The sequence below is a fragment of the Pogona vitticeps genome, chromosome 1 (assembly GCF_051106095.1).
Source record: "Pogona vitticeps strain Pit_001003342236 chromosome 1, PviZW2.1, whole genome shotgun sequence".
NCBI lineage: Eukaryota > Metazoa > Chordata > Lepidosauria > Squamata > Agamidae > Pogona > Pogona vitticeps.
Genome location: NC_135783.1, coordinates 331,899,338 through 331,922,148, shown reverse-complemented (window position 1 = coordinate 331,922,148; position 22,811 = coordinate 331,899,338). Strand labels below are relative to the sequence as shown.

General features: G+C 38.7%; 1 protein-coding gene across 2 annotated transcripts in view; it reads left to right on the top strand.

Annotated features, from left to right (window-relative positions):
* The window catches only part of ITPK1 (inositol-tetrakisphosphate 1-kinase), a 138,142-nt gene that overhangs the window by 18,139 nt on the left and 97,192 nt on the right, over positions 1-22,811 (top strand). For both annotated transcript variants that reach the window (XM_020802209.3, XM_078383739.1), the window contains one exon: positions 20,482-20,506. In XM_020802209.3, coding sequence (XP_020657868.1) covers positions 20,482-20,506 — 25 coding nt within the window. The remainder of the gene's footprint in view (positions 1-20,481; positions 20,507-22,811) is intronic.

Genomic DNA, 22,811 nt, shown 5'->3' with positions numbered 1-22,811 from the left:
TAAGTTTTTTCTAACATCCATGCATTCGGACAATTCTGTGATTTAATACAAATATGTTTTGAATCTGCTTGTTAAGTATGCAACCAGTGCATTTATAAAGCACTATGGAATGATGAAGTTACCATTGTGAGGGGAGGACACACATTCATGACATCCAAAGAATGGTACTAATATATTGCAATGGGAGCTGAAGATATTTTCAGCTAACTACATGTTATTCATTCCTTAAGAATTTGAAGCGATGGCTGTGTGTGGGTGTTTGTAGATCCAAGACGAGAGCAGTATGCTGCAGGAGATTATTACTTTTTTGTGATGTAACAGTGGTTATAAGATTGTGTTACATTAGCAGGGTTGGGTCTTCCTTTATCTCTCCCTTTCCCCCCTCAAGTAAGCCATTTTTAGTGTGTCTGTGTATGGGATAGATGGGTTATAACTTAATTGGTGATTAAATCTGGCAATAGGATTGAAACTCAAAAACAAAGTGTAGTAAGGTTAACAATACCCGATTGTAGTACCTGGTACCTATTTTTGGAAGAGCTCTAGAATGAGAAGTCTAAAAAACCAGAACTGGCACTCTTTTTGTATCTGCAGTACTTAAAAGTTCCTGCAGTCTCTCTTAGTGTTTCCAAGTACAGTATCCAGGATGCAAAATGAAAATGACATTTGACCCAGAGGCATTTATAAATAGGAGATTACAATTACTTAAAGAGCACAGATTACTTGGAATGTCATCCATTTCATTTTTATTACATTGTAGCTAAATTTAGAATTGCTGATTTAATATACATAAAAAAGATTCTGATTTTGAAAATGGTTGGTGTGCCCTAGGTCCTTGTCCATCATTTTCTCAGCACAAAGTGGTAGCTCTGTGACAGGAGAAGCCATATTTCTAGGAGCTGCAAGGTTGATCTCCTACCCTTTTTCTTGGAAAATCACAACTGGGGAAAAAAACACCAAAACCCAAACCAGTTGTTGCAAATGATTCTCCCCCACCCCCTGTAGATCGGAGCTACTGAAGCTACTTAGATTAGGATGAATGTTTCCATTTGAGTTAAAGCAGACATTCTGGAGCATTGTAATGTTTACGATCCCCACTACAAATATCTGTGTTTGATTTCATGGCTTATGTATTTAGGAGAAACAAAAGCAGTAACTGTTTCACTACTCTTGTTAATTCAGGATTTGTTTGCTTCTTATCCATTAATCATCTAGTAGGACTGGTATTCTGTGATCATTCTTGGCTATTAGGAATCAGAATTGGGCATGTAAATGCTTCCACTGATTGGGGGAATTGGGGATTGAGTCTCAAGCATTTTGTGCTTGGTCTTTTTTTCCTTCCCAAAGGCCTTAAATTCAACCTAGAATTTGAAACTTGGTCCAAATCGTAACTGAACGCAAAAGCATGTTAATACTAACCAGAATAAAGATGGGGTGCCGTATTTAAGTCTGCATTTATTTATTTAAAATATTTTACCCACCTTTTTCTTTAAAAAGGACCCAAAGAGGCTTATATCCTTGAAAAACAATATTTAAAGCTGAAAACAATGAGTATACAACAGTAGTTTACATCATTAAAAGACAATATTTAAAGCTAAGAACAACGAATATGCAAATACTGAAAAGGTACAAACCAATACCACTCTGAGAGATGGTAAACATGAGTAGTATTAAAGACCCAGTCAGAGCAGTAATGCATCATTTATTTATTTATTAGATTTATATACCGCCCATCTAGAACATGTCTACTCCATATAAAGGTTACTAAGGGGAATGAGACAAGAGATAACATATTGCGTAAAGCTGATATTCTGCTAGTCTGAGCTTGTATTTCTTAACCCGAGCTCCTTTCTCACAATCATCTGAAATGCTTATCATGAGTATTAAATAATTCACAAGATAAAAATTCATTTACTTATCACAACTTACTGAATCGTGTACTCTCAGCCTTGTTACCTCAAAGCAGAATACTATGGTGCTATTGTTTCCTTGGCTAATTATTTTGACAAGGAGCAGGAGGAAGACTCTGCCTCTTCAATGGCAGTATCTTAAGGTAAGGTTAATCTTAGAAATGCGGAACTGGAAAAGAGCCTGTGGATCATCGAGTCCAGCCCCAGTCAAGGAGGCTCAGTGGGGAATTGAACTCCCAGCCTCTGGCTCTGTAGCCAGAGACCTAAACCACTAAGCTGTCCAGCAGTTCAGTCAGTTCCTGTGTGTGTGTGTGTGTGTGTGTGTGTGTGTGTGTGTGTGTGTGTGTGTGTGTGTGTGTGTGTGTGTGTGTGTGTGTGTGTGTGTGTGTGTGTGTGTGTGTGTGTGTGTGTGTGTGTGTGTGTGTGTGTGTGTGTGTGTGTGTGTGTGTGTGTGTGTGTGTGTGTTTTTTATGGGAAAGCAGTATGAAGACTGTTTGTGGTACATTACATTTTACAATTCTGACATGCCAGCTATTATAAAGACATAACTTTCATAGTAATAAAGAGATAAATCAAGTGTCATGCTTTCTTACACTAGACCTGTTGAATCAGTGCCATTAATTTCAGTAGCTCTAGTGTAGTGTTGGATTTAGCCGATGGGCCTGCCAGAATTCAGTCTGTTGAGGTGCCCTAGATCTATAGGGTGATTTTATGCCAAAACTATGGGCCTTAATACAGCAGTTCTGGGCTAGGTATTTTTTATGCGAAGAAATGACCAATTAAAATAATGACAAATATAGCGTAGCATCTAACCCTTGTGAGTGTTCTGCCTAGATTATTAGAGCCTCTACCTGCATTTTTGGGTATTAATTTCATTCATGCTTACCTCTCGCATTTACCTCCGGTTCATCTCAACATAAATAAAAACAAGATCCATCTTGGCAGTTCAGAGGTGGTGAACTGGTTCTTTGTACGGGCTGTAAAAAGTGGCCTATCTTCAGTTAGATGAATCCTGTGGCCTGAAGTTGAGAGTTACATTTTGACCTTGACTCTTACAGTCTTACTGACTGAAGTTTAATCACTGTGTACCCATGAAGATGTGAGTTATAAAAAGATGAACTATGCCTCTTTACCAATAGCTGGGAGCCTAAGATGCTTCCAGCAATATGAGTCATCACAGTTGCACCAGATATAGGCTTAAATTCAGTGGCACTCCCCAAGTAGAGTAGACCTATTAAATTATTTTCTGAATGATAGTCAAATCTTTATTGATTCATTGGTCTACTTGGCTTGGGAATTCCAACTGGATTCATGTTATAGGGTGTAGACCGGATACCTCAGTGGTGAGGCAGCAGTACAAAGACAGCAGTGTTCTTGAGTCAGGAATAGATGATCTAAGTCAACCTTCTCCTGCCTGGTGCTTTCCAGATCTGCTGCACTACAATCCATATCAGTTGCAGAGTTCATAGAGGGAGCTGTAGTCCCAGCCCATCTGAAAAGCACCAGATTGGTGATAGTTCCCCTGACTGTGTAACTTACACAGTGCAACAGCAATTGAAAGGGTTGTTCAAGCTTTTGTAATAGAATTAGACATTAATCAAACTTCTTGTTGCTTTTGGTAGCTGCTAAAGCTCCTAAAGCTGATTTCTCTGTTTCTTTGCAATCTTTTCTTCAGTACTTATATAAGTGACCTGCAGCCATTTTTCAGTCACATAAAAATGGTGACTTTTTTCCATCTCATCTAGCCAGCTCTAAATGTGAAGGGTCAGAACTCCTGTATGTGAATAGAAGAGAATTATTTTTAAGTGAGTTAACACTGTGTCACAAGACAGTGGTGTGCATGTGTTTGAGAGTGACTCAGGTGAACAAGTATACAGTGGGTTACACATCAGATTTGTAAACTTCTCAGGGTTAGGAAATTTATAATATTGACTAAGGCTTCTTTCTGACACAGTGAAAAATCTATGACTAAAAACAGCTATGTTATTTTATTTCTGTCTAAACAAGTGGTTCTCAGCCATTTGTATTTTACATTCTGCCACAAAATCTGGGTCCCACTACAATAGTAAAGTCCACTTATTCTGGGTATTTGTATTTGAAAAGGTTTTTAATTGTAAAAGACATAAAAATTCATTTTTATAACTAAGACTGAATACAAGTAAATAATTCCGTTAGTGCTTGAAAATTGTAATAATGCTGTTTGGTATAAATGTTTGTGACTGTTAAGTGCAAAGTTAACAATGAAAAAAAGGAGTAGTATTGGGTATACATTGTTAAGACATGTTCTTAGTAGTTGTTCAGATATCCATGAATCCTATCTAGGCAATTTCTGCATTAGAATAATGGTACATATGCCACCTGCTAACAAACTGATTTCATTCAGTCTATCAGCTACAGAGGCCATATCAAATTTTTGTTTGTGTTTCACAGTGCAAAAATCTCATCAATATTTACTTATTGATTAGTTCTTACACTTCCATGTACAGGTACATCTGTACTAAAATGGCACTTTGCCTATACTTGAAGATCTCTTCATCAGCAGTTAAAAAGAGAAGTAAGTTGAATTATCTGCAGCAAGTTACTTTTCTGGCAGTAAAGAAAAGAAAAAGGTTATTCATTAGTATCAATAACTTACTAACAGGAGGAAGTTCATAGAGTCACCCAAATAGCTGCATGAAGTTTCTTTGACGAAAACCATGCAGGGATCAAGAGTTGTCAAGATGCCTCAGCTTGCAGTTGAGGTGATGAAACATTTTAAGCAACGGTGTAATAAAATTTATGTTCAAATAAGGCTTTTAAAACTTTCAGTCTCTCTGGTTCTCTTCTGTGCTGCATGCTTTCCTCTCGGATTGAAAAGAGGAAGTGTCATTGAGCTGTCTTCAGCCTTGTGTGCCGCCCTGTAGCATAGCAGTGAGGAGCCAGTTGGAAACTTCTGTGCCTGTTTTTCATTTTTATATGTTATTAATTTAATCTTTTTTTAGCCCAATTCCTGCCTTTTGGGCATTTGAGGTTAGTCCTAAAATTAAATTAAAACCAAATTGCTACTCTTGGGGTCTCACAAGATAAATAAAGGTGATCAGCACTTTGCCAGATCAAGAAAGATTTCTGAATTTACAATTGAATTTTACATTTTCAGAAATAGAAGTTTCAACTCTTCTGCCTTTCTTGTCATCAGCATTCCTAAGGTTACCCGGATGAAACCTGAAGTTTCCACCTGCTAGAACATGAGTGTGATCAGACAGTTATTTAGGTTGCTTTTTGGAGCACTGACAGCATGATCTGATTTCCTATATTTGCTGGCAATCAGACAATGTATTCAAGATAGAGAAACCAGCTTGACCCTGCTCTGTGCCCAGTGTAGACCTTTTTGATCCAGTGATATATCTGCTGTCTCCTTATGGGACCAGATTGTATTTGAATTGAACTGTTGCAGTCTTTAAAGGGTCCCTTTAAGGAATGCAGCATCAAAGCAGCCTTTTCTGACCCTATCCAATGTCATCTTTATGTCACCATCCAATTCTACCCTACAATATATCTGTAGATCACTCCTCTCCCACTTCATTTCAAGGTATAATGTTGGCATGATGACTTTAACACTACTTTTTATTTCTGCTCTCCCCCATGATTCTTCTAAGCCCTTGCCTAATGAAGATGTCTAGATTTGGAAACCTAAATATTGTTATGGTTGACCTAATAAAGATATTTACATTATCCTAGTTTCTGGATTTTTTTTCTTGTCAGGTCAGTACAACTACCTTTTGCTTTTTGTTTGGAGGAATCTACTATTCTTGGCAGCATTCATAGGCCTTCAGGAGTTCTCAGTGTCATTCCTTATAACTAATGGGAAATTTCTGTCCAGGCTTCTTTATCCCAGCTGATGTCTGTGGTTCTAATTTGCTTCCCTTGTGAAGTCTTTAGGACAAGTGTCATTTGAGCTTCTAGAGCATGGACATGTGGTGTTTGTAGTACAATGATTCATCCTCCTTCTGTTTTTTCTTGTAACTTTGTTGGGAAGGTTGGCCACAGACTGATTAGTCAACCCAGATTATTTGTTATTATATCGCGGTTCAAATTTGTTTCTTGCCTGGCACAACCCACCACCTCTCATGTCTCTGTATATGAAATACAAATGATTGTAATGCTAATTCCATTTGATTTTTTTTTGAGGACTGATTTATTTTAATTGTGGTTGTTCCTTCTTATTCCTGAAGCACACTAAGTTGTATAAAGGAATCAAAGCAATAATCCATAAAAATGAAATAGTTAAAATCTTATTAGTTATGCTCACTGGAGTAAGGCAGATGGTGTAAGTAGGCAGTATAGGCATTTTCTGGCACACAGCAGGATATGCCTACACTGACTTCTCAACTTGCAGCAATTGGTCATCAATTTTTACGTCATGCTGATTTCAAAACACGAGTCCTGTGGTCCCAGTGGTGACATTAAAGACATTACAACCTCTCATTTCAGAAATCAAAGCTGAAAACAACATGTCTTTATTCCATTCCTAAATGCCGAGAGAATAGGGCCAGTCACAGCTCTGGATGGAATGCATCCCAGTTTAGAAGCAATGGAGGGGGAAAAAAACTTTGCTGGTTTCCCAACAAGTGGACCTCCACAAGCAAGGCTATCTTCAGAAGTATTTCTCCTGCTCATTTTGATAACAGAACAGTTTCATGCTGAGACAGTCAATCCTTCAGACACTAATAATGATAATACGTATGAAATAATAATAAATAATCATGTGCCATCAAGTCAGTTCTGACTTATGGCGACCCTTTTCAGGATTTTCTTGGTAGTGAATACTCATAAGTTGCTTACCGTTCCCTTCTCCCCCCCCCCCCGCCCACCCTGATTGTGCAACTTCTCCAGGGCCACACAGGCTGGCTCTACTCACTGGAGCCATGGAACTCCCTATCTTTGGCTGTGCAGCCAGATATTTACACCACTGAGCTGTCCAGCTAGCTACAAAAGTGAATGAAAAAAGATTATGGTGACTGAATAAATGCCAGAGTTTATAAATCACCCTTCTTCAACTTTGGTGCCCTCCAGGTCTGTTGATGTACCACCTCCATTGTCTCTAACCAGCAGCTGCAGTTGTACTCCAGCACTCTATATGGCACCAGTTGTTGAAGGCTGGTTTCCAAACCTTTAGGCAGAAGAAAGTTCCATTTAACCAAACGTGATTAAGTTAATAACTGTTCTTTCTTATCTCTGCAGAAATACTGTTGGTAACATGACAGTCACCCGTCTTTAGAGTCACATTTTGTTTCCTGTTAGCTAAGCATGATGTAGCCTAGTTTTGTTTTAGGTCAGTGCTCATATCTCTTAAAGGCCTGCGTGGCAGACTTGATGTTTTGTAGCTCTGTTTTTAAAACAAGTCTGGAATTCTTTTATAGTGTTACTAATGTGCTGACAGTTGGCCTGTGGATGAATGTGCCTTAATATTCTGCTTTGAATCAGAAATGCGTGGATGCTGCATTGTAAATAAACTTTAAAATGTAGCTGTGGTTATTAGAGATGGGCCCAAGCTACCTGTTCAGCTGTTCATCCCTGTTCTGCTAACGGTCCAGCAGGTGTTCTGTGGTCCAGTGCCCCACCCTCTCTAGTGGGTATTCACTTGGAGGCAGTACCTTCGCTTCCCTGCCTCACCTTCCCCAGGCGTTGCATGTGAGTGGGCACCCACAGCAGAGGGTTGTGCCAAACCATGGAACACTTGTTGGACTGTCACCAGACTGGCATGAACTAGAAAACTGGTGGTTCGTGCCCATCTCTGATGTTTATGCTCTCATGCGGGATGAATTTTTAATAAAATAGAGTAGCCTTGTGTAGACAGGTGACCCACGTTGTGCTTATTGTTCTGTGAAGATTTGTCCTAGATGACAGGGTGAAATCTCTGACTTTGCCCTTCACTTTTGGAGGTTCGGAGCACAAAGTCAGAAATTTAGGGAGATGTAGTTGCTGTGGAAGCAGATGTGTGGACCTTTCATTATTCATGCCCATTTTGACAACTTGGGCAAGATAGATTTTTCCACACAGTGCCCTCTTCTAAGGTGCTCAGCTGGCTTAAGCATCCCTAGCCAGTCGAAATGTGTTTTCTTGCAGAGGACCAGCTGACTAAGAAAACTTCTTTCTTAATCCTGCTGAAGTTGCTAGAGAGGAGCAAGCACAGGGAAGCTTAACCTTCACTTTCTCTTCCTCCTTCATTGCTTCCTTTTCTAATTGCTCCAGCTTGGTGATCATGCTGCATTAAGGCAAAGCATGATCACTGAGGATTGGCAAATGATGAGAGACACCATTTGAATGTTCAAACAATATTCTGTTGTTTGTAGAAGCATTAAGCTCCACTATACTGATGCAGGAAGTGATTTAGTCATACTGGGGCTGTTGAGAAGGTCAGGGAGAAGAACAGGTTCATACCTTCTAAAATATACGTATAGATAGGTCTTCAGACATGAAAAGTTTTGCTATAGTTGGTTCATTTCAGACTAGGCTGCTGCAAATGTGGCTTTAGGATGAGAGCTTAGTTTCTATGACCCTACCCTCTACAGAATTGGAAAGTTAATTTTTGTTCCAAAGTGATAAGACAAATGTGTTCTAAGTTTACAATGCAGATAATTCATTTTGTTACATGAGGTAGCCTTCAGTCTGCTTTGAACTAGGGGCTAGCTTTAGCCTCAACTTGCAATAGGGACGTTACTGTTAAAATTACTGTAGTTGTTATTGATGTTATTTTCCATGTCTATGTGAGTGAGAGACAGACAGACAAACTGCTTTAAATTATCTTAAGGTTGACGCGGAAACTCCAGGTGGTGCAGAATGTGGCGGCCAGACTCCTGATGGGAGCGAGAAAATTCCAACATATCTCTACTATTCTGGCCGCATTGCATTGGCTACCCATTCAGTTCCGCATCGACTTCAAAGTTTTGATGCTCACATATAAGGCCCTAAACGGTTTAGGACCTCGATATTTGGCAAAACGTCTACTCCCACCAAGTTCTACCCATGTCACTCGCGTGAGCCAGGAGTTGAGGCTGAGGAGCCTTACGCTGAGGGAGGCCTGGAAGGAAAAAAAAAAGAAACCGGGCCTTCTCGGTGGTGGCTCCTCGCCTCTGGAACAATCTCCCTCCAGAGATTCGCACTGCCCCCTCGCTGGGCATTTTTAAAAGTCAACTAAAAACCTGGATGTTCAGGCAGGCCTCCTCCTCCAGTTAATATTTGCTTTTTCTCTTCTCTCCTCCTTGTAGTTTATTTTTCATTTTTCCCATCTTGAAGTTTTTTAATATTGATTGTAATAATTCTTTTTTTATTGCTGCTGTTACTATTCTATTATTGTGTAATGATGTTGTAAGCCGCCTAGAGTGGTCATGTTACCAGATAGGTGGGATCTAAATAGAATAAATAAAAAAAAAATAAAAAAAATGATCCTTCTCTGGATAATCCCTGATCATTGTCCCTGATCACTTTATGTGGCATTAAAGTATCCTTAACACTGGTTCTAAACTATAAAATCAAGGAATTTGAAGAGTTAAATCCAGTCTGAATTTACAGTATAATGCAAATATTCACCCATTTTCACCTGTCTTTTACCGCTACCCTTGTGGTGGCATGAGCAGAACTCACTATAGAGCAGGCTGCAACCAACATATAGAATCACAGAATAGTGGCGTTGGAAGGGCCGTATAAGGCCATCACCCACCTGCTTGATGCAGGAATACAAATCAAACACTATCTGCCAGGTGGTTGTTCAAGTTTCTCTTGAATGCCTTGGAGCAGTCACCCCCTCTCGAGGCAATTGGTTCCACTGTTGTACTGCTCTAACAGTTAGGAAGTTTTTCCTGATATTATATGTAAGTCTAGACCAAACTTGCACAAGACCACTGATGTATGCATTATGCCAGTTTTTTTGTCTTTTAAACACCAACAAGGATGCTTGTCTTTTCTTTGTAATTTGGACCATTTTAGAGTCCAGCGTTGAGGGAGGGGCATGCAATCTCTGCTACCTGTGTTTGTTTCTTCTTGAGCGTCCTCCTTAATTGTTACATACAAGACTTATGCTTGAGGAAGGGCACTCTATATTTCTATCACATTGGATGGCCCCCTAGCATGTTTTTTTTTTTTTTGAGAGAGAGAAAACAGTTTTTTTCCAAAAAGGAGAAGTGGACTTCTAACAGTTTTCAGTTCTGCCGGGAGTCCATCGTATGACCCATTATGTGTCTTAGGAGCAAAACTGGCTCCCAGACCACTTGAAATTTCCCATTTCTGTTTTTGGTTGGTTGCTTTTACAAAATATGTGTGATTTTAGTGAATATATTAAAGTTTCATATCTGTTTTCGTAAATCATTCCAGGACTTCTTTTGGTTGCAGGAAGTAAATAATAATAAGAATCCTATTGATAAACTGGAACAAATGAAGTGGTGTAAATTGCACTAATGAGTTGTTCCTACTTAACTAGTTCCTTCATGTATCTTACATTGTGTATTGTCAGCAATTCACAACACAATTGACGTTATGCTGGTATAACTTGCCAGTAGGATTCTGGCTAAATGTAATTAAACTAAACAAACAAACAAACAAGGATTCCCTGCTGTTGCCCTCCACTTGTGTAGCATCTACTTGAATTGATTTTATGTTTTTCATTCTCTTTATATCCTGCATTGCTCCCAAGAAAGAGACTCAAAGCAGTTTACAGAATCTCCCATTAAAACCCTTTTCCTTGGTAATCGGCCACAAGCGCAATGCCTGCCTGAACTGAAATGTCTTTGCCAGCTTGTGGAAATACATGACAAATTCATTGTAAGGACCACCGTTTAGTCCTTAGCAATCTATTGAACTTTGGACATCCAGTTATGGCAAAGTAAATCAATTTTAAAAAATTCTGATCTTTGTATTTTAGAATGTATTTTTATGATTGTCATGGTTTTTGCTTTACTTTCTGTACAGCGCCCAGAGTAGAATTTGTTAGACAGGTGGTATAAAAATGAATGCATTAATTAATGAATATTTGTAGAAGTAACTTAGAAGGATTCTTTATTTGGAAAACATCCAATATACAGTACATGCCAGTCTTCAAGAAAGGAGGCTCCAAATAATGCAGTAACTATAAGACAACTGCATTACTCTTCCATACAAGCAAAGCAGTTCTCAAGGTGATGTAGGTTAAATACATGTTCTTGGAGACCAAGTGTAGGATAATTTATACTGCGGTATTCCTGGTTACAGTGTATTAATTAGAAAACTGGAATAAAGAAAGCTGACAAGAGAAAAAATTGACTGAAATCCTGTTCTACTGTTATGCAGGCGGAAGGGAAAAAGTGCCACATTTAGTCACTTCTAGCTGGCAGTTAATGAATTGCCAGTGGGATTCTCAGGGGGCCAGCTAGAATTGAGTGAATGTCATGTAATTTGCCTCTCATGTGCATAACAAAACAACATGATTTCAACCAGTTAATTTATTTAAAATGTGATGTTGAAGAAGAGCTTTAGGAATACTTTGAAGCACTACAAAGAAAAATAAGTGGATGCTAAATTAAATCAAGACAAAATTCTCTCTAGAACTAAAAGTGACAAAACTGAGGCAATCGTGCTTGAGAAGAAAAGATTCACTGAAAAAGATAATGCTGTGCTGTAAAAAGGTAAAGGCAGCAGGAAAAGAAATATGAAATGAAACATGAATATAAAATGAATTTTCTTAAGACTTGATTAGGGCTGTTAATGATAGTAGTTTGGAGGTCACTAGTTCATTAGGTCATCATGAGTCAGAATTGGCTTGTTGGCACATAACAACAGTAAATTAGTAAACTCCAAAATGTGCTGTTATTAACAACTATGCTCAAAGGTCTTGCTTTATGGTTTCAAGTTTATCTTGATTCATACTTCTCATATTCCATGTTGCAGTTATGTGTTTTGTGCAGCATCAGACTTGCCCTTTAGCTTCAGTGCAAGTTGGCACTTCAACATCCTTTTGACTTGATTTCAGTTGCTTAATTGGCAACAACACTATTGTAGTTGTCCTTTGTTCTTGCCTAAGAGATGATTGATTGCCTTCAGATGTGGGATGTTCATTGAAAATGAGGTCCTTTTCAATCATCTTCCAATACTATTGCTTTTTAATTTTTGATTATCTTAGGTAGGGTTTTCAAAATATAAAATATTGAAAAATATGATTTCTTCTTTCCATGCAGCCCTAACAAGAATTAGCTTGAGGGTCCTTATCTACGAAATATGTGCTGCCATTGTTACCTTCCCTGGGAGTTTCTTTGCCCTTTTCTCTGGAACTGTAATTTCTCTTCTGCTTATATAACTGTTAATTTTCTGGAGAAGATGGATGCCTCTTAGTCTGATACCTCAGCTTTGACCATTCTGCCTTGGATGACCTTATTAGGAGTTTAGACTGATAGGGAGCATCCAGGCCCCCCTCATGTTTCCTCCTACATTCAGCCTTGCTCACCAAGGCAGGACACTCTCTCATAAGGTTGTTATAAATTAGAAATGACTCTACAGCATGTAACAACAAATAGCAAAATCGAAATACACTGTATTCTTCAAATGGAATTTTAATCTTGTCATGTAAGTATGAAGGAAAAATACAGACTACATTTATCTGAAAACAAGGATTATGGTGCGCTTTTAATACTTGCGCAGTTATAATCACATAGGAAACACACTTTTTTCTTATAAACCTGGTAATCTTATTGCTTCGGTGAATCATTTGCTCCACAAAGAGGACCACCTTTGGGTTCACATAGTATTCATATGAAACAATTTGCTTTTTGGTTTCATTATGTTAGTCAGCAGTGTGCAGGGACTAATGGGCTTGTTAGACCACTTCTGTGATACTATTTCTGAGTCATTTCTAGTCTTTGGATTCAAAAGCAGCTCCCAAGCAAGGTGAATGCTCGAACTGGAAGCTTTAATAATTTCCCAGCTCCTTCAACTCCCTCAAAATGATTGCTTTCTTTAGAAGTACGGGATTTTTGATGTAATTGACGTAGCAGCTGTGTTTTGTGAAGAAGCAAGGAAAATGAAATGAGTGGGCATGTACCTGTATGGAGTCTTGTAGTTTCTCCTCCCCCCCCCTTCTTGTTGGGTTCCATTTCTAAATTTAGTTGCAGATTTTTTTTCTACACAGAAAATTGTATGCCTTTTGTGCACAGTTTAAAAATGTCTGCACTCATTTTTGAAATGTACTTAATTGGTGTAATTCATATTTCTGGCATGTACATATGCTTTTCATGTGTGTTCTTCCGCCAACACATAATGAGATTCCCAGAAGTATGGATTATCCAGGGAAGGTACATTGTATTCCATTAGCAATTTTGTGAGATGTGAAGTTGTTATTTTTATACAAAAATATGGAACCACTGAATTTCTCCCCATTCTCTAGAGAAGAGTTAGAGGGTGTCTTTGTGCATCTAAGACAGTAATTGCAATTAAATTGTGCATTTTTATATTTTCAAGCACCTCCATTGAGGAGCAATAGGCAGTAACTGTTTCTAAGAAAGTGGTGATGTATTATTTTATGTTTTGTGATAATTTCTTTCGGGACATCTTCCAGGGAACAAGAGGTGTAAACCAGTGGTTCTTAACCTTTGTTACTCGGATGTTTTTGAACTGCAACTCCCAGAAACCCCAGCCAGCACAGTTGGTGGTGAAGGCTTCTGGGAGTTGCAGTCCAAAACTCCTGAGTAACCCAAGGTTAAGAACCAGTGGTGTAAACAATATAATGTAAATTATAAAGTATAGTTTATAGGCTAGGTAGTTTATAGAGATATACATTGCATAAAATTATTGCATAACAAAACAACATAAAGCGGTGTAGCTAAAAAGTGATTTTAAAAATTATGCCAGCATATCCAGGTTAAAAACCAAGACTTGATTCTGGGCAGTTGCCTTCAAGTGCAGTGAATACACAAAAAGGAGACATGTTTCTAGTTCTCATTGTTATCCAGAAAATGAGAAACAATTATGTTCTATAATATGATATCCTTTCTGATACAAAAATGCTTTAACAACCAGATATTTAAGCTAACGTTCAACCCTCCACTATGCTTTCACTATTTATTTTAACGTTTTCATTGATATTATTTTCATTTTGTTTACATTTCATTGATTATTTTGTCTTACTGTTCTGTTTTATTGTACTGTTTTGCTTTATATTGTATTGTTTCATTGTATTGTTTAAACTACCCAGAGTGCACAAAAGTATGTATTATATTACTGTATTTGCACAACTTTTTTGCTGCGTTAAGGAGCTTCAAATAAGTTAATGGATATTAACTGAAGTGAATATGAAGCGAGGACTAGATACTGGGTAAATTCAAATACAGTTTCTTCCTGTGCAATTGAAGAATAGCTTAGCTTTCTCTCCAAGAGAACAAAATGTTCAGCAGTTAATGTTTTATTTATTGCATTTCTGTGCAAGCTTCCTTAGAGAAGGATGTTACTGGCGAGACTATTAGAGCACTGTGTGTTTGTAGTAACAATGAGTGATTGGACCCCTCAGCATTCTGGATTGGCTGAAATACATTTGTCAGCCCCCATCTTCACTATGGCAATCCTTCCAGCCCCCTGGAAATGCTACAGAGAGTGCAGAATAGATTGATCTGTGGCGTGTACGTGTATGAGGGGGAATCTGTGGAAACTGGGTATGCTCAGTCACCATGAATAAACTATTTAACTCCCAAGAGGCAGATCTTGGATTCAATCCATAGAGTATGTCACCATCGTTGTTTGTTTGTTTGTTTGCTTAGCTTTTATGCCGCCCACACTACCCAAAGGTCTCTGGGCGGCTTACAGCATTTTGAATTCAATGAAAAGATAAAAAGATAAAAACAATTAAATGCAATTAAAAATACAATTCTCTAAAAATCAGGACCCACAGTTGATATTATTTCAATTAAAAACCTTCTGGAACAGGAAGATTTTGACCTGGCACTGAAACATCGACGTTGGCGCCAGACGAATCTCCCTCAGGATGGAGTTCCATAATCTGGGGGCAGCTGCCAAAAAGGCCCTTTGTCTACAAGCCATCACTCTTACCTCCTTGAGGGGCAGCTCTTTTAGGAGGGCCCCCTGGCTAGATCTTAACAGCTTAGCAAGTTCATATGGAAGGTGGCGGTCCTTCAGGTATCCAGGGCCCAAACTGTTTAGGGTATGTTTATTTGTATGTTGAACATCTTAAAAGACACTGTTGGTGTGTTAGGTTGTCTATTTGGGTACTGTTAGAGTGCATTTAGAATTAGTGTTTACCTGCATGACAGTGGCAGTCATGAAAAAAAAGGATAATAAATGGCAGCCTAAAAACATTTCTAGAACAAAAGAATTTGGGTGCTGAAAAATAAGGATGGTCACTTAATGTTTTTTTTTCTTTGTACATTTTCTTCCTCTCCTTGCATGACACACACATCAGAAGTCTGGGCTCTTACCTCACATTTCATTTTCAGGGAGAAATCTCTGGTATGTAAGGAAGGGTGATAAATCCTTTCTAAACAGCTGAGTCTTCTAGTCAGCTGAAGTAGTGGCCAAGAGTACTTACGACCCTAATCTCCAGATCATGACTCAGCTCTTCCTTTTATGAGGTTTAAATGAATGACAAGCGTATATCCTGCTTTCGCCTTTTTTCTAGCCACATCCAGATATGTTGGGGGTTCTTATCCAGGCCATGTAGTTTATGTAAGTTCAATAGGAGTGACATGAAGTAATGACTTTATATTCCCCTCTTATCTAATCCAAAACAGGAAGACTGCAAGTAACACATTTTCAAGAGGAAAAAAGTTTATAATGCCTCTGTTTCTGAAAGGCTAAATGTTCTATTGTGACTTAGAAAATCTTGACCAAGTCAGGGTCAGATGATTTACTAGAGTTGCAATTTACCGTAAAGATTGCTACAGTGGATTTTTGTTAACTAAAAATAGGTGTAACTTTTAAAAAAATAGCTGAAAAAAATTTGTTGTGCCTACTTGTAGCAATTTTCTTTAAATTAAAAAAATCAACAGTTGGGGATACAGGAGAACCCAAATTGTTTGTTTTTATTTATTTATTTTTGCTGGAGGCCCACACAAAATATGACAGGTTACTTGCTCTAGAGGAGTGGCCCCCAACCTTTTTAACACCGTGGACCGGTTGGAGAAGGCAGGGCACCCCCTGCACTCTAGAGCATGCGTGAAGGGTGGGTGGCGCCCGGGGGGCACTTGTGCACATGCGCAAAGGAGCTGTGCGGGGGGGGAGTGCGTGCGGGGTGGATGGGAGATCTGTTCGCATGGCCCGGTCCGGTCCAGGCCACAGACCAGCACCAGGCCAGGGACCCCTGCTCTAGAGGGCAAAATTTGAGAAGTATTGGATGCCCAGTAATTGTGGGGGGAAAAGTGGCCCATTGGCTGCTCACTCTGATCTACCAGCATGTCTGTAGATGCCTAGAAGAGGGTTATTCAAATATGTAAGGTTATGTAAAGATGGAGGGCAATAAAATCAGTTAAAATCACCATGCTAGATAATGCGTGTGAGTGTAAAAAGCAGGGGACCCTAGGAGTTGTCTAAACAAGTAACTTTTCCAAAGTCTGAAAATGAATGTTTTATTGACTTGTACCCCATGTATTCCAGTCAGATCTTATTGTTTTGATAATATGGGTAACTTTTTATGAAGACAATGGAGAATCATAAAGAATTATATTATAGTCAGTCTGTTGTCCCATCTGATCCCATCTGCTACAGTCCCATCTCTCTCTTCTTTGGCAGCTGCTGACTGTTCTCAGGCATAGTGTTTTCATCACTGGCTGCCTGATCCTTTCTTCAGCTTCAGATACTGAGTATCAAAGCAGGGATCTTCTGCCTCTAAGATGTACAGTATATCGTACACTGAGCTATAGCCCCTTCCCTTTGCTGGCTCAAGCAAAGGTCTAAATATTTTCCAGTTGGGAACAGCTTTTTCTCAAAAAGGCAAGAAAACCATGGTTCTGCATGTAGGTGCATTTCACATTTCATAGCAGAGGGATGCATACACAAGAACAAACAAATAAAATTATTCCTTTAGGCTTGACATGTCTGTAATTCCAGTCCCTAAAGCAGGTGTTCCCAATTTTGGGTAACCCAGGTAGTTCTTGGACTGCAGCTCCCAGAAGCCTCCACCACTAGCTGTGCAGCCGGAGTTTGTGGGAGTTGCAGTCCAAGAACACCTGAGTTACCAAAGGTTGTAGAGCTCCTTTGTCCCACCAAATGTTTTGGACTCTTAGTCGTTCTTGAATATGGAGTCTGAAGAGCTTGGAATTATGGAGCATGATGTTTTTAGCATAGTTCTTGCATTTGCCCTTTCAGCAGCTTCAGAAGTTACAATGACAGGCTATGAACAAATGGCAGAAAAGTGACATTGGTTCCATGTAAACAGAATTTAAATAAGGTGAAAATGAAGATGAGTGATGAGTTGTACGGTGGGAAGAGGATTGATAATTATTGCTGAGAATAATATTCATCCTGATTATGTTCACCATGTGGCTATACGTAATGCTGTATTTGGCATTGTGTCTAGATACTGTATATCGGTAACTGTGATCTGGAGTTCCTTTTTGTCCACTGCAGCTCTCTTGCTGGCTGTGTGTCTTTTTAATGGAGACCTTAACCAATTGGTGGCTTTTCAAGTTTGTTTTACTCTAACAGACTACCTGCATATCTGTCCTTTAAATTATCCAGACCTAGATGCAGTTCTGAATGCTGCCATTTATCTTCATGGCCGTTATGAACTTTGAATAAGGCTGTGTCCTGGATCTTGCATGCTATGTTTAGAACAGAACATATTTTGAAATTCAGTGGAGTTCCTTTGCCAGTCCAGTTTTTTTGGACTTCAAACTGCAGACAGACAGCATTGCCAGTGGAATTAGGGGAATTTTAGTTGAAAGCATCTATAGGACCGAACATTCCGCATCCTTGCTGTGGCGGCATCACAGATCTCATCCTTGGGAAACAAGATAAGACTTTTGTCTTGAAGATTTTAAAACTTCTGATTGGCTGCTGTCAGCCCTGGAGATTGGAAGGTACCCTATAAGATAGAAGGAAAACTGAGATGATTTTTAAAAGGTAGCTTATTTCACCAATTTTCCGTTGGATTATTAATATGGATCTTTTGAAATGGGTTTTTAAAATTGAAAAAGCTGGTTGGCTAGATCAGTGGTTCTTAACCTTTGTTACTCGGATGCTTTTGAACTGCAACTCCCAGAAATCCCAGTCAGGACAGCTGGTGGTGAAGGCTTCTGGGAGTTGCAGTCCAAAACTCCTGAGTAACCCAAGGTTAAGAACCAGTGGTTTAGATAACTAGCTGCAGAGCCAGTTTGATTGGAAGTTTGATTCCATTGTGACTCCTGGTAGAAAAGCCGGTCTGTGGGCAAGCTGCACAGTCCCAGGGCACCCCCAGAAGAAGGGATTGGTAAACAACTTCTGTGTATTATCTACATAGAAAACCCTGGGAAGGGTTGCCATAAGTTGAAATCAACTTGGCAGATGGGCCCCACTACACCACAGAAGTTGCGAAGATTCCCTTTGTGTTTCAAACGTGCATGAAGGAAGGAGTCCTGATGGAGGCAGCCTCCATGCACTCTATATGGAGGCAGCCTGCATCAAAATTCGTTCCCCCATGCACCTCTCCAAGTTGCAGGGAATCCTTGTGACTCTCACAGTGCAGCCAGGCACTTTGATGTGGGAACATCATAGAGATGAAAGTACTGCTCTATCTCCAGCCAGTTTGGGGTCTCCCAGCCCTATAATTTGACCTGGAGAGTTCCCAGTGACTTATGGAACCGGGAGTCCCAAACATTCTATCCAATCCTACCTTCGATAGCTGTTTTTCTTTTGCAACTACAATTTGTTTGATTTGGATCACTCATCTGCTTTTGTTTTCAAAGGTGAAATATAATGCATTTAATTTATATGGGTTATTAATTAGAATTATGAAGCAACTCTTAAAGACTTGCAAGTCGGATTGAATTTTTTTAAAAAATGTTGATTCTTTATTTGTCCTGCCTGTTCCCATATTTAATAAAAGCTTCTAGTTTTCTTACTGTCATAAACTGGAGGATAGTACACAGCCAAATATATGTTTATCTTGTTCATTTGCACTTTGATCTTTTCATGGTCAAAGCGGTGAGAGTGAATCATCAGTTCAATAAAGAAGATTTTTATAGGTACACTATAAAGGGCATCCAGATAGATCATGACTGTGTTTAACCACCAGTTCATTGCCATTGCTTCTTTTCAAAGAATAATAAAAAGTTTATAATTAGAGAGGTAGAAAATGTGCATGAACCTTTGGGGGTGATGTGTTGCTTGGTTGTTTTAGCCTTTGTCACTATTTACTATAAACATTGAATAACCTGGGATGGCTGTGTATGGAAAGAACTATTACACTCTCACAGACAGTCATTCTTCATGCATCAAAAACTTTTGCATCTATTTATTCTTCACAGTATGGATGAGTAACACTTTGTCATGACATACAGTAATGCATATTGTGAAATTGTCTTTGGACTACTGCAAGGTATACAGTGGTGTCTCGCTTAGCGATGTTAATTCATTCCGAAAAAATCACTGCTAAGCGATTTCATCGCTAAGCGAAACGCGGTTTCCCATTGAAATGCATTGAAAACCGGATAATCCATTCCAATAGGAACAAATTGCCGTCCTTAAGCAAAAATCGCCATAGGAAACATCGCTAAGCGAAACACGGTTCCCCAATTGAAATGCATTGAAACCTATTCAGTGCATCTCAATGGGGAAAAATACAACAACAAATTAAAAAAGAGTCAGAACAAAGTCAAATTTGGTTAACAAAGGGTTTATTAAGTGCACTTTATGATTTCAAACATTTTAAACAGTAAACTTTAACTTTAAAAATAACAGAAAAACATTTAAGAAATAGCAAACATGAGGCTGTTTAAACCATTGTTAAGCGAAACAGGGGACCCCAGATTTAATCGCTATGCGAAGCATGGTCCCAACGATCGCTAAGCAAAAATTGCCCATAGGGACCATCGCTAAACAAAGTGCAAAAACGCTTCGACAAAATAACCGCTAAGCGATTTCATCGCTAAGCGGAGCGTCCGTTAAGCAGGGCACCACTGTATTTCTTTCTAGTGAGAGCCAGTGCGGTGTAGCAGACTAGGACCAAGGAGTCCTGAGTTCACATCCCTGCTAAGCCATCAAAACTCCTATGGAAGTGGGGAAGTAAAACCAGTCCTTAAATATCTCACATACACTGAAAATCCTATCAGGGTTGCCATAATTTGAATGTGAATTTAACATAATATACTGTACAGTAATTATTTCTACTTTGACATAATCTTTGTATTTTGGAGAACAAAAAATGGGCCTTGTAATTAACCAAGTATAACTGGGTGGAACATAATGCTGTGTTTAATGAAGGTTGTAGTCCGACATAATTCTAGGTCACCAGGTTAGAGAAGGATGCCATGCTACTTTTATCTTATGAATGGAGAATAAAGAAAAATCTCAGACATCATTTTCATCAAAGCAGTAAGTAATCTCAGATGTTCCCATGAAATGACTTTTTCTTTTTCTTTTTCTTCCTCAGGAAAAGAGGGATAGAAGTTGTACAGGTGAGTAAATTTGATTTTAATCTCATTATTGTTAAACCTTTTCTAGAGTCATTTCTCGTTCTGTTGTTCTTTCTTGTGCCCCTGCTCCTATGTTGACTATTTTGTGTCATTTTGCCTAATTTCAGATAGAGACCAACAATGTTGCGTTTTTAATTTTGTGTGTGTGTGTGTGTTGGTTGAATTAGATTGCTGTTAATTATAGCTAAGTATCACTATTTAACATATACTGTTACAGTATAGTAGATGTGGAAAGAGATCTTAACAAAAATAGAGCATCTACAGAACACAGTAGCACTGTTAGTACTTTAATTATGATGGTAGAGGTGGGTCACCCAATCCTCAGGACTTACTTCAGGTTTCTTTCCTATATTTAGCTAAATTATTCCTTGATGTAGCCTTCTGAAAAAGGTAACTGTAGATATACCCCTTCCAGCCCTAATTTCACTGCTGTATTTCCCCCCCCCCACCCCTGCACCTTTGTGTGTGATGTGGTAAGGAAAGACAGAATGAGATTTATTTAGCATTACACATCACAAGGAGACAACATAGAACTAGATGCGTTCCCGTTCAAACAAAAGGCTTGAGTTGTGGGCAGAGCTTGGGGAATTGTTTCTTAGATGGAATCGTTACTGTCACTCATTGTGAACTCGTTTTGCTTATTACTTTTTCATTTTGGAATCAATGGGGATTTTAGTGAGCCAGCTTCTCTGTAACTTTAGTATACTAAGTTGCAGTTAGAGTAGGCCCATTTGAATCAATAGAACTTATGTATGGGTTCACTAATTAAAATACCCATTGATTCAGTGGACTTACTGTAGTACAGTTGAGTCTGAAATGGGAATTACGATGGAAGTCCTTTTTGAAAGGCATAGTTGATCTCTCATGGCTTTGAATAACGAATCCAAAAAAGTTTTATTACGCTGTGGCAATGCTCAGTGTTGGTATATTCAAGAACCTCTAACTTCTCTAAATTACATATGAAGTATCTTTAGTTATACTTTTGGAAACAAGGCTTGTATGTTCTGAAGTGGTTTTGCACGAAGAACACATACTGGCTTCTCTCTTCTTCCTTCACCACCCCCACAACATAGTTTCTTGTCCATATCATAAATGTATTCTTCTCAAGATATGATTGGATTTGAACTTCTCTCAGGCCTAACCTGCATAGCCAATAATAATAGGTGATGGAAATTGCAACCTAAGAACATCTGGATGGCCATACTTTTCCCAACCATGTATTGTCATAACAAACATCATTCTTCTTACCTTTCCCACTCTGCCTTCTTTACCTGATTACCTTCTTAGGGTACATTTACTTCAAGACCTTTTAGGGTTAGACTGAGATGCCTCATTGCAACTCTTCACCCCTCTTATAAAAAATAATTGCATACAAAAGCTGCAGATTACAGTTATACTAATGTAATTGCTGCTTATGTTTGTTTTGAGACCAGAGCAGTGCTTTATTTATTCATTTTCATGTTTCTTAAGGTGATAGGCATTGAGATTGATGTAGACTTCCATCCAGTGAGATCAGCGCGCAGTAATCATAGTTTTGTTGCTCTCTGCTTTCACTCACAAAAACCCAATGAGGTGAATCAGCCTGAGAGTTGTTCCAAAATATGCCAGTGAGCTTCATGGCCAAGTGGGGATTTGAAGCATGTCTCTTGAGTCCTGGTCTTGCATTCTAACCATTGCACCACATTGGCTCACACATTTGAGTAGTAATGTTTGTGCATTACGATTACACATTTCTTATTCCTCTTGGACAGGAACATATAACACTTAAAAAAGAGATGCCTTGCACTCTTCTATTTTTAGATTGGGTTACTGTTTCCATGTAAGTATTTATACAAGGAATAGGTTTTAAAGACTTCACTAAATGTGCTGAAAACCCATAATTCAGTAAATTAACATTAAAACTCAAGTCTAACACAGTGATAGACTTTGAAGTAGTGATAGGGACTTTGGACTTGTGCACCAGGAGAAGCACAAACACTTGAAAAAATATCACAGTAGCATGGTAAAAATGTGGAAGACAGCTTTGATATAAATAGAATTGAGTAAATATTCTCTTTTCCTAATAAGGGAGATATTGGCCAACATCATATGCAAATTGTGTAACCTTTTGGAGGCAAAAAATCCTAATTTTAAAAAACTATAATAGACCTCATAAGTTAGAAGCTGAGTCACACATTTGATCGTGCAATAGTGTTTAGGGTGATTTCCTAAGATAAGGCAATTCTGCTTTAAAACTTGTACTATTTGTGTTACATTAGCATATCTAGGTATATAGATTTGGGATATT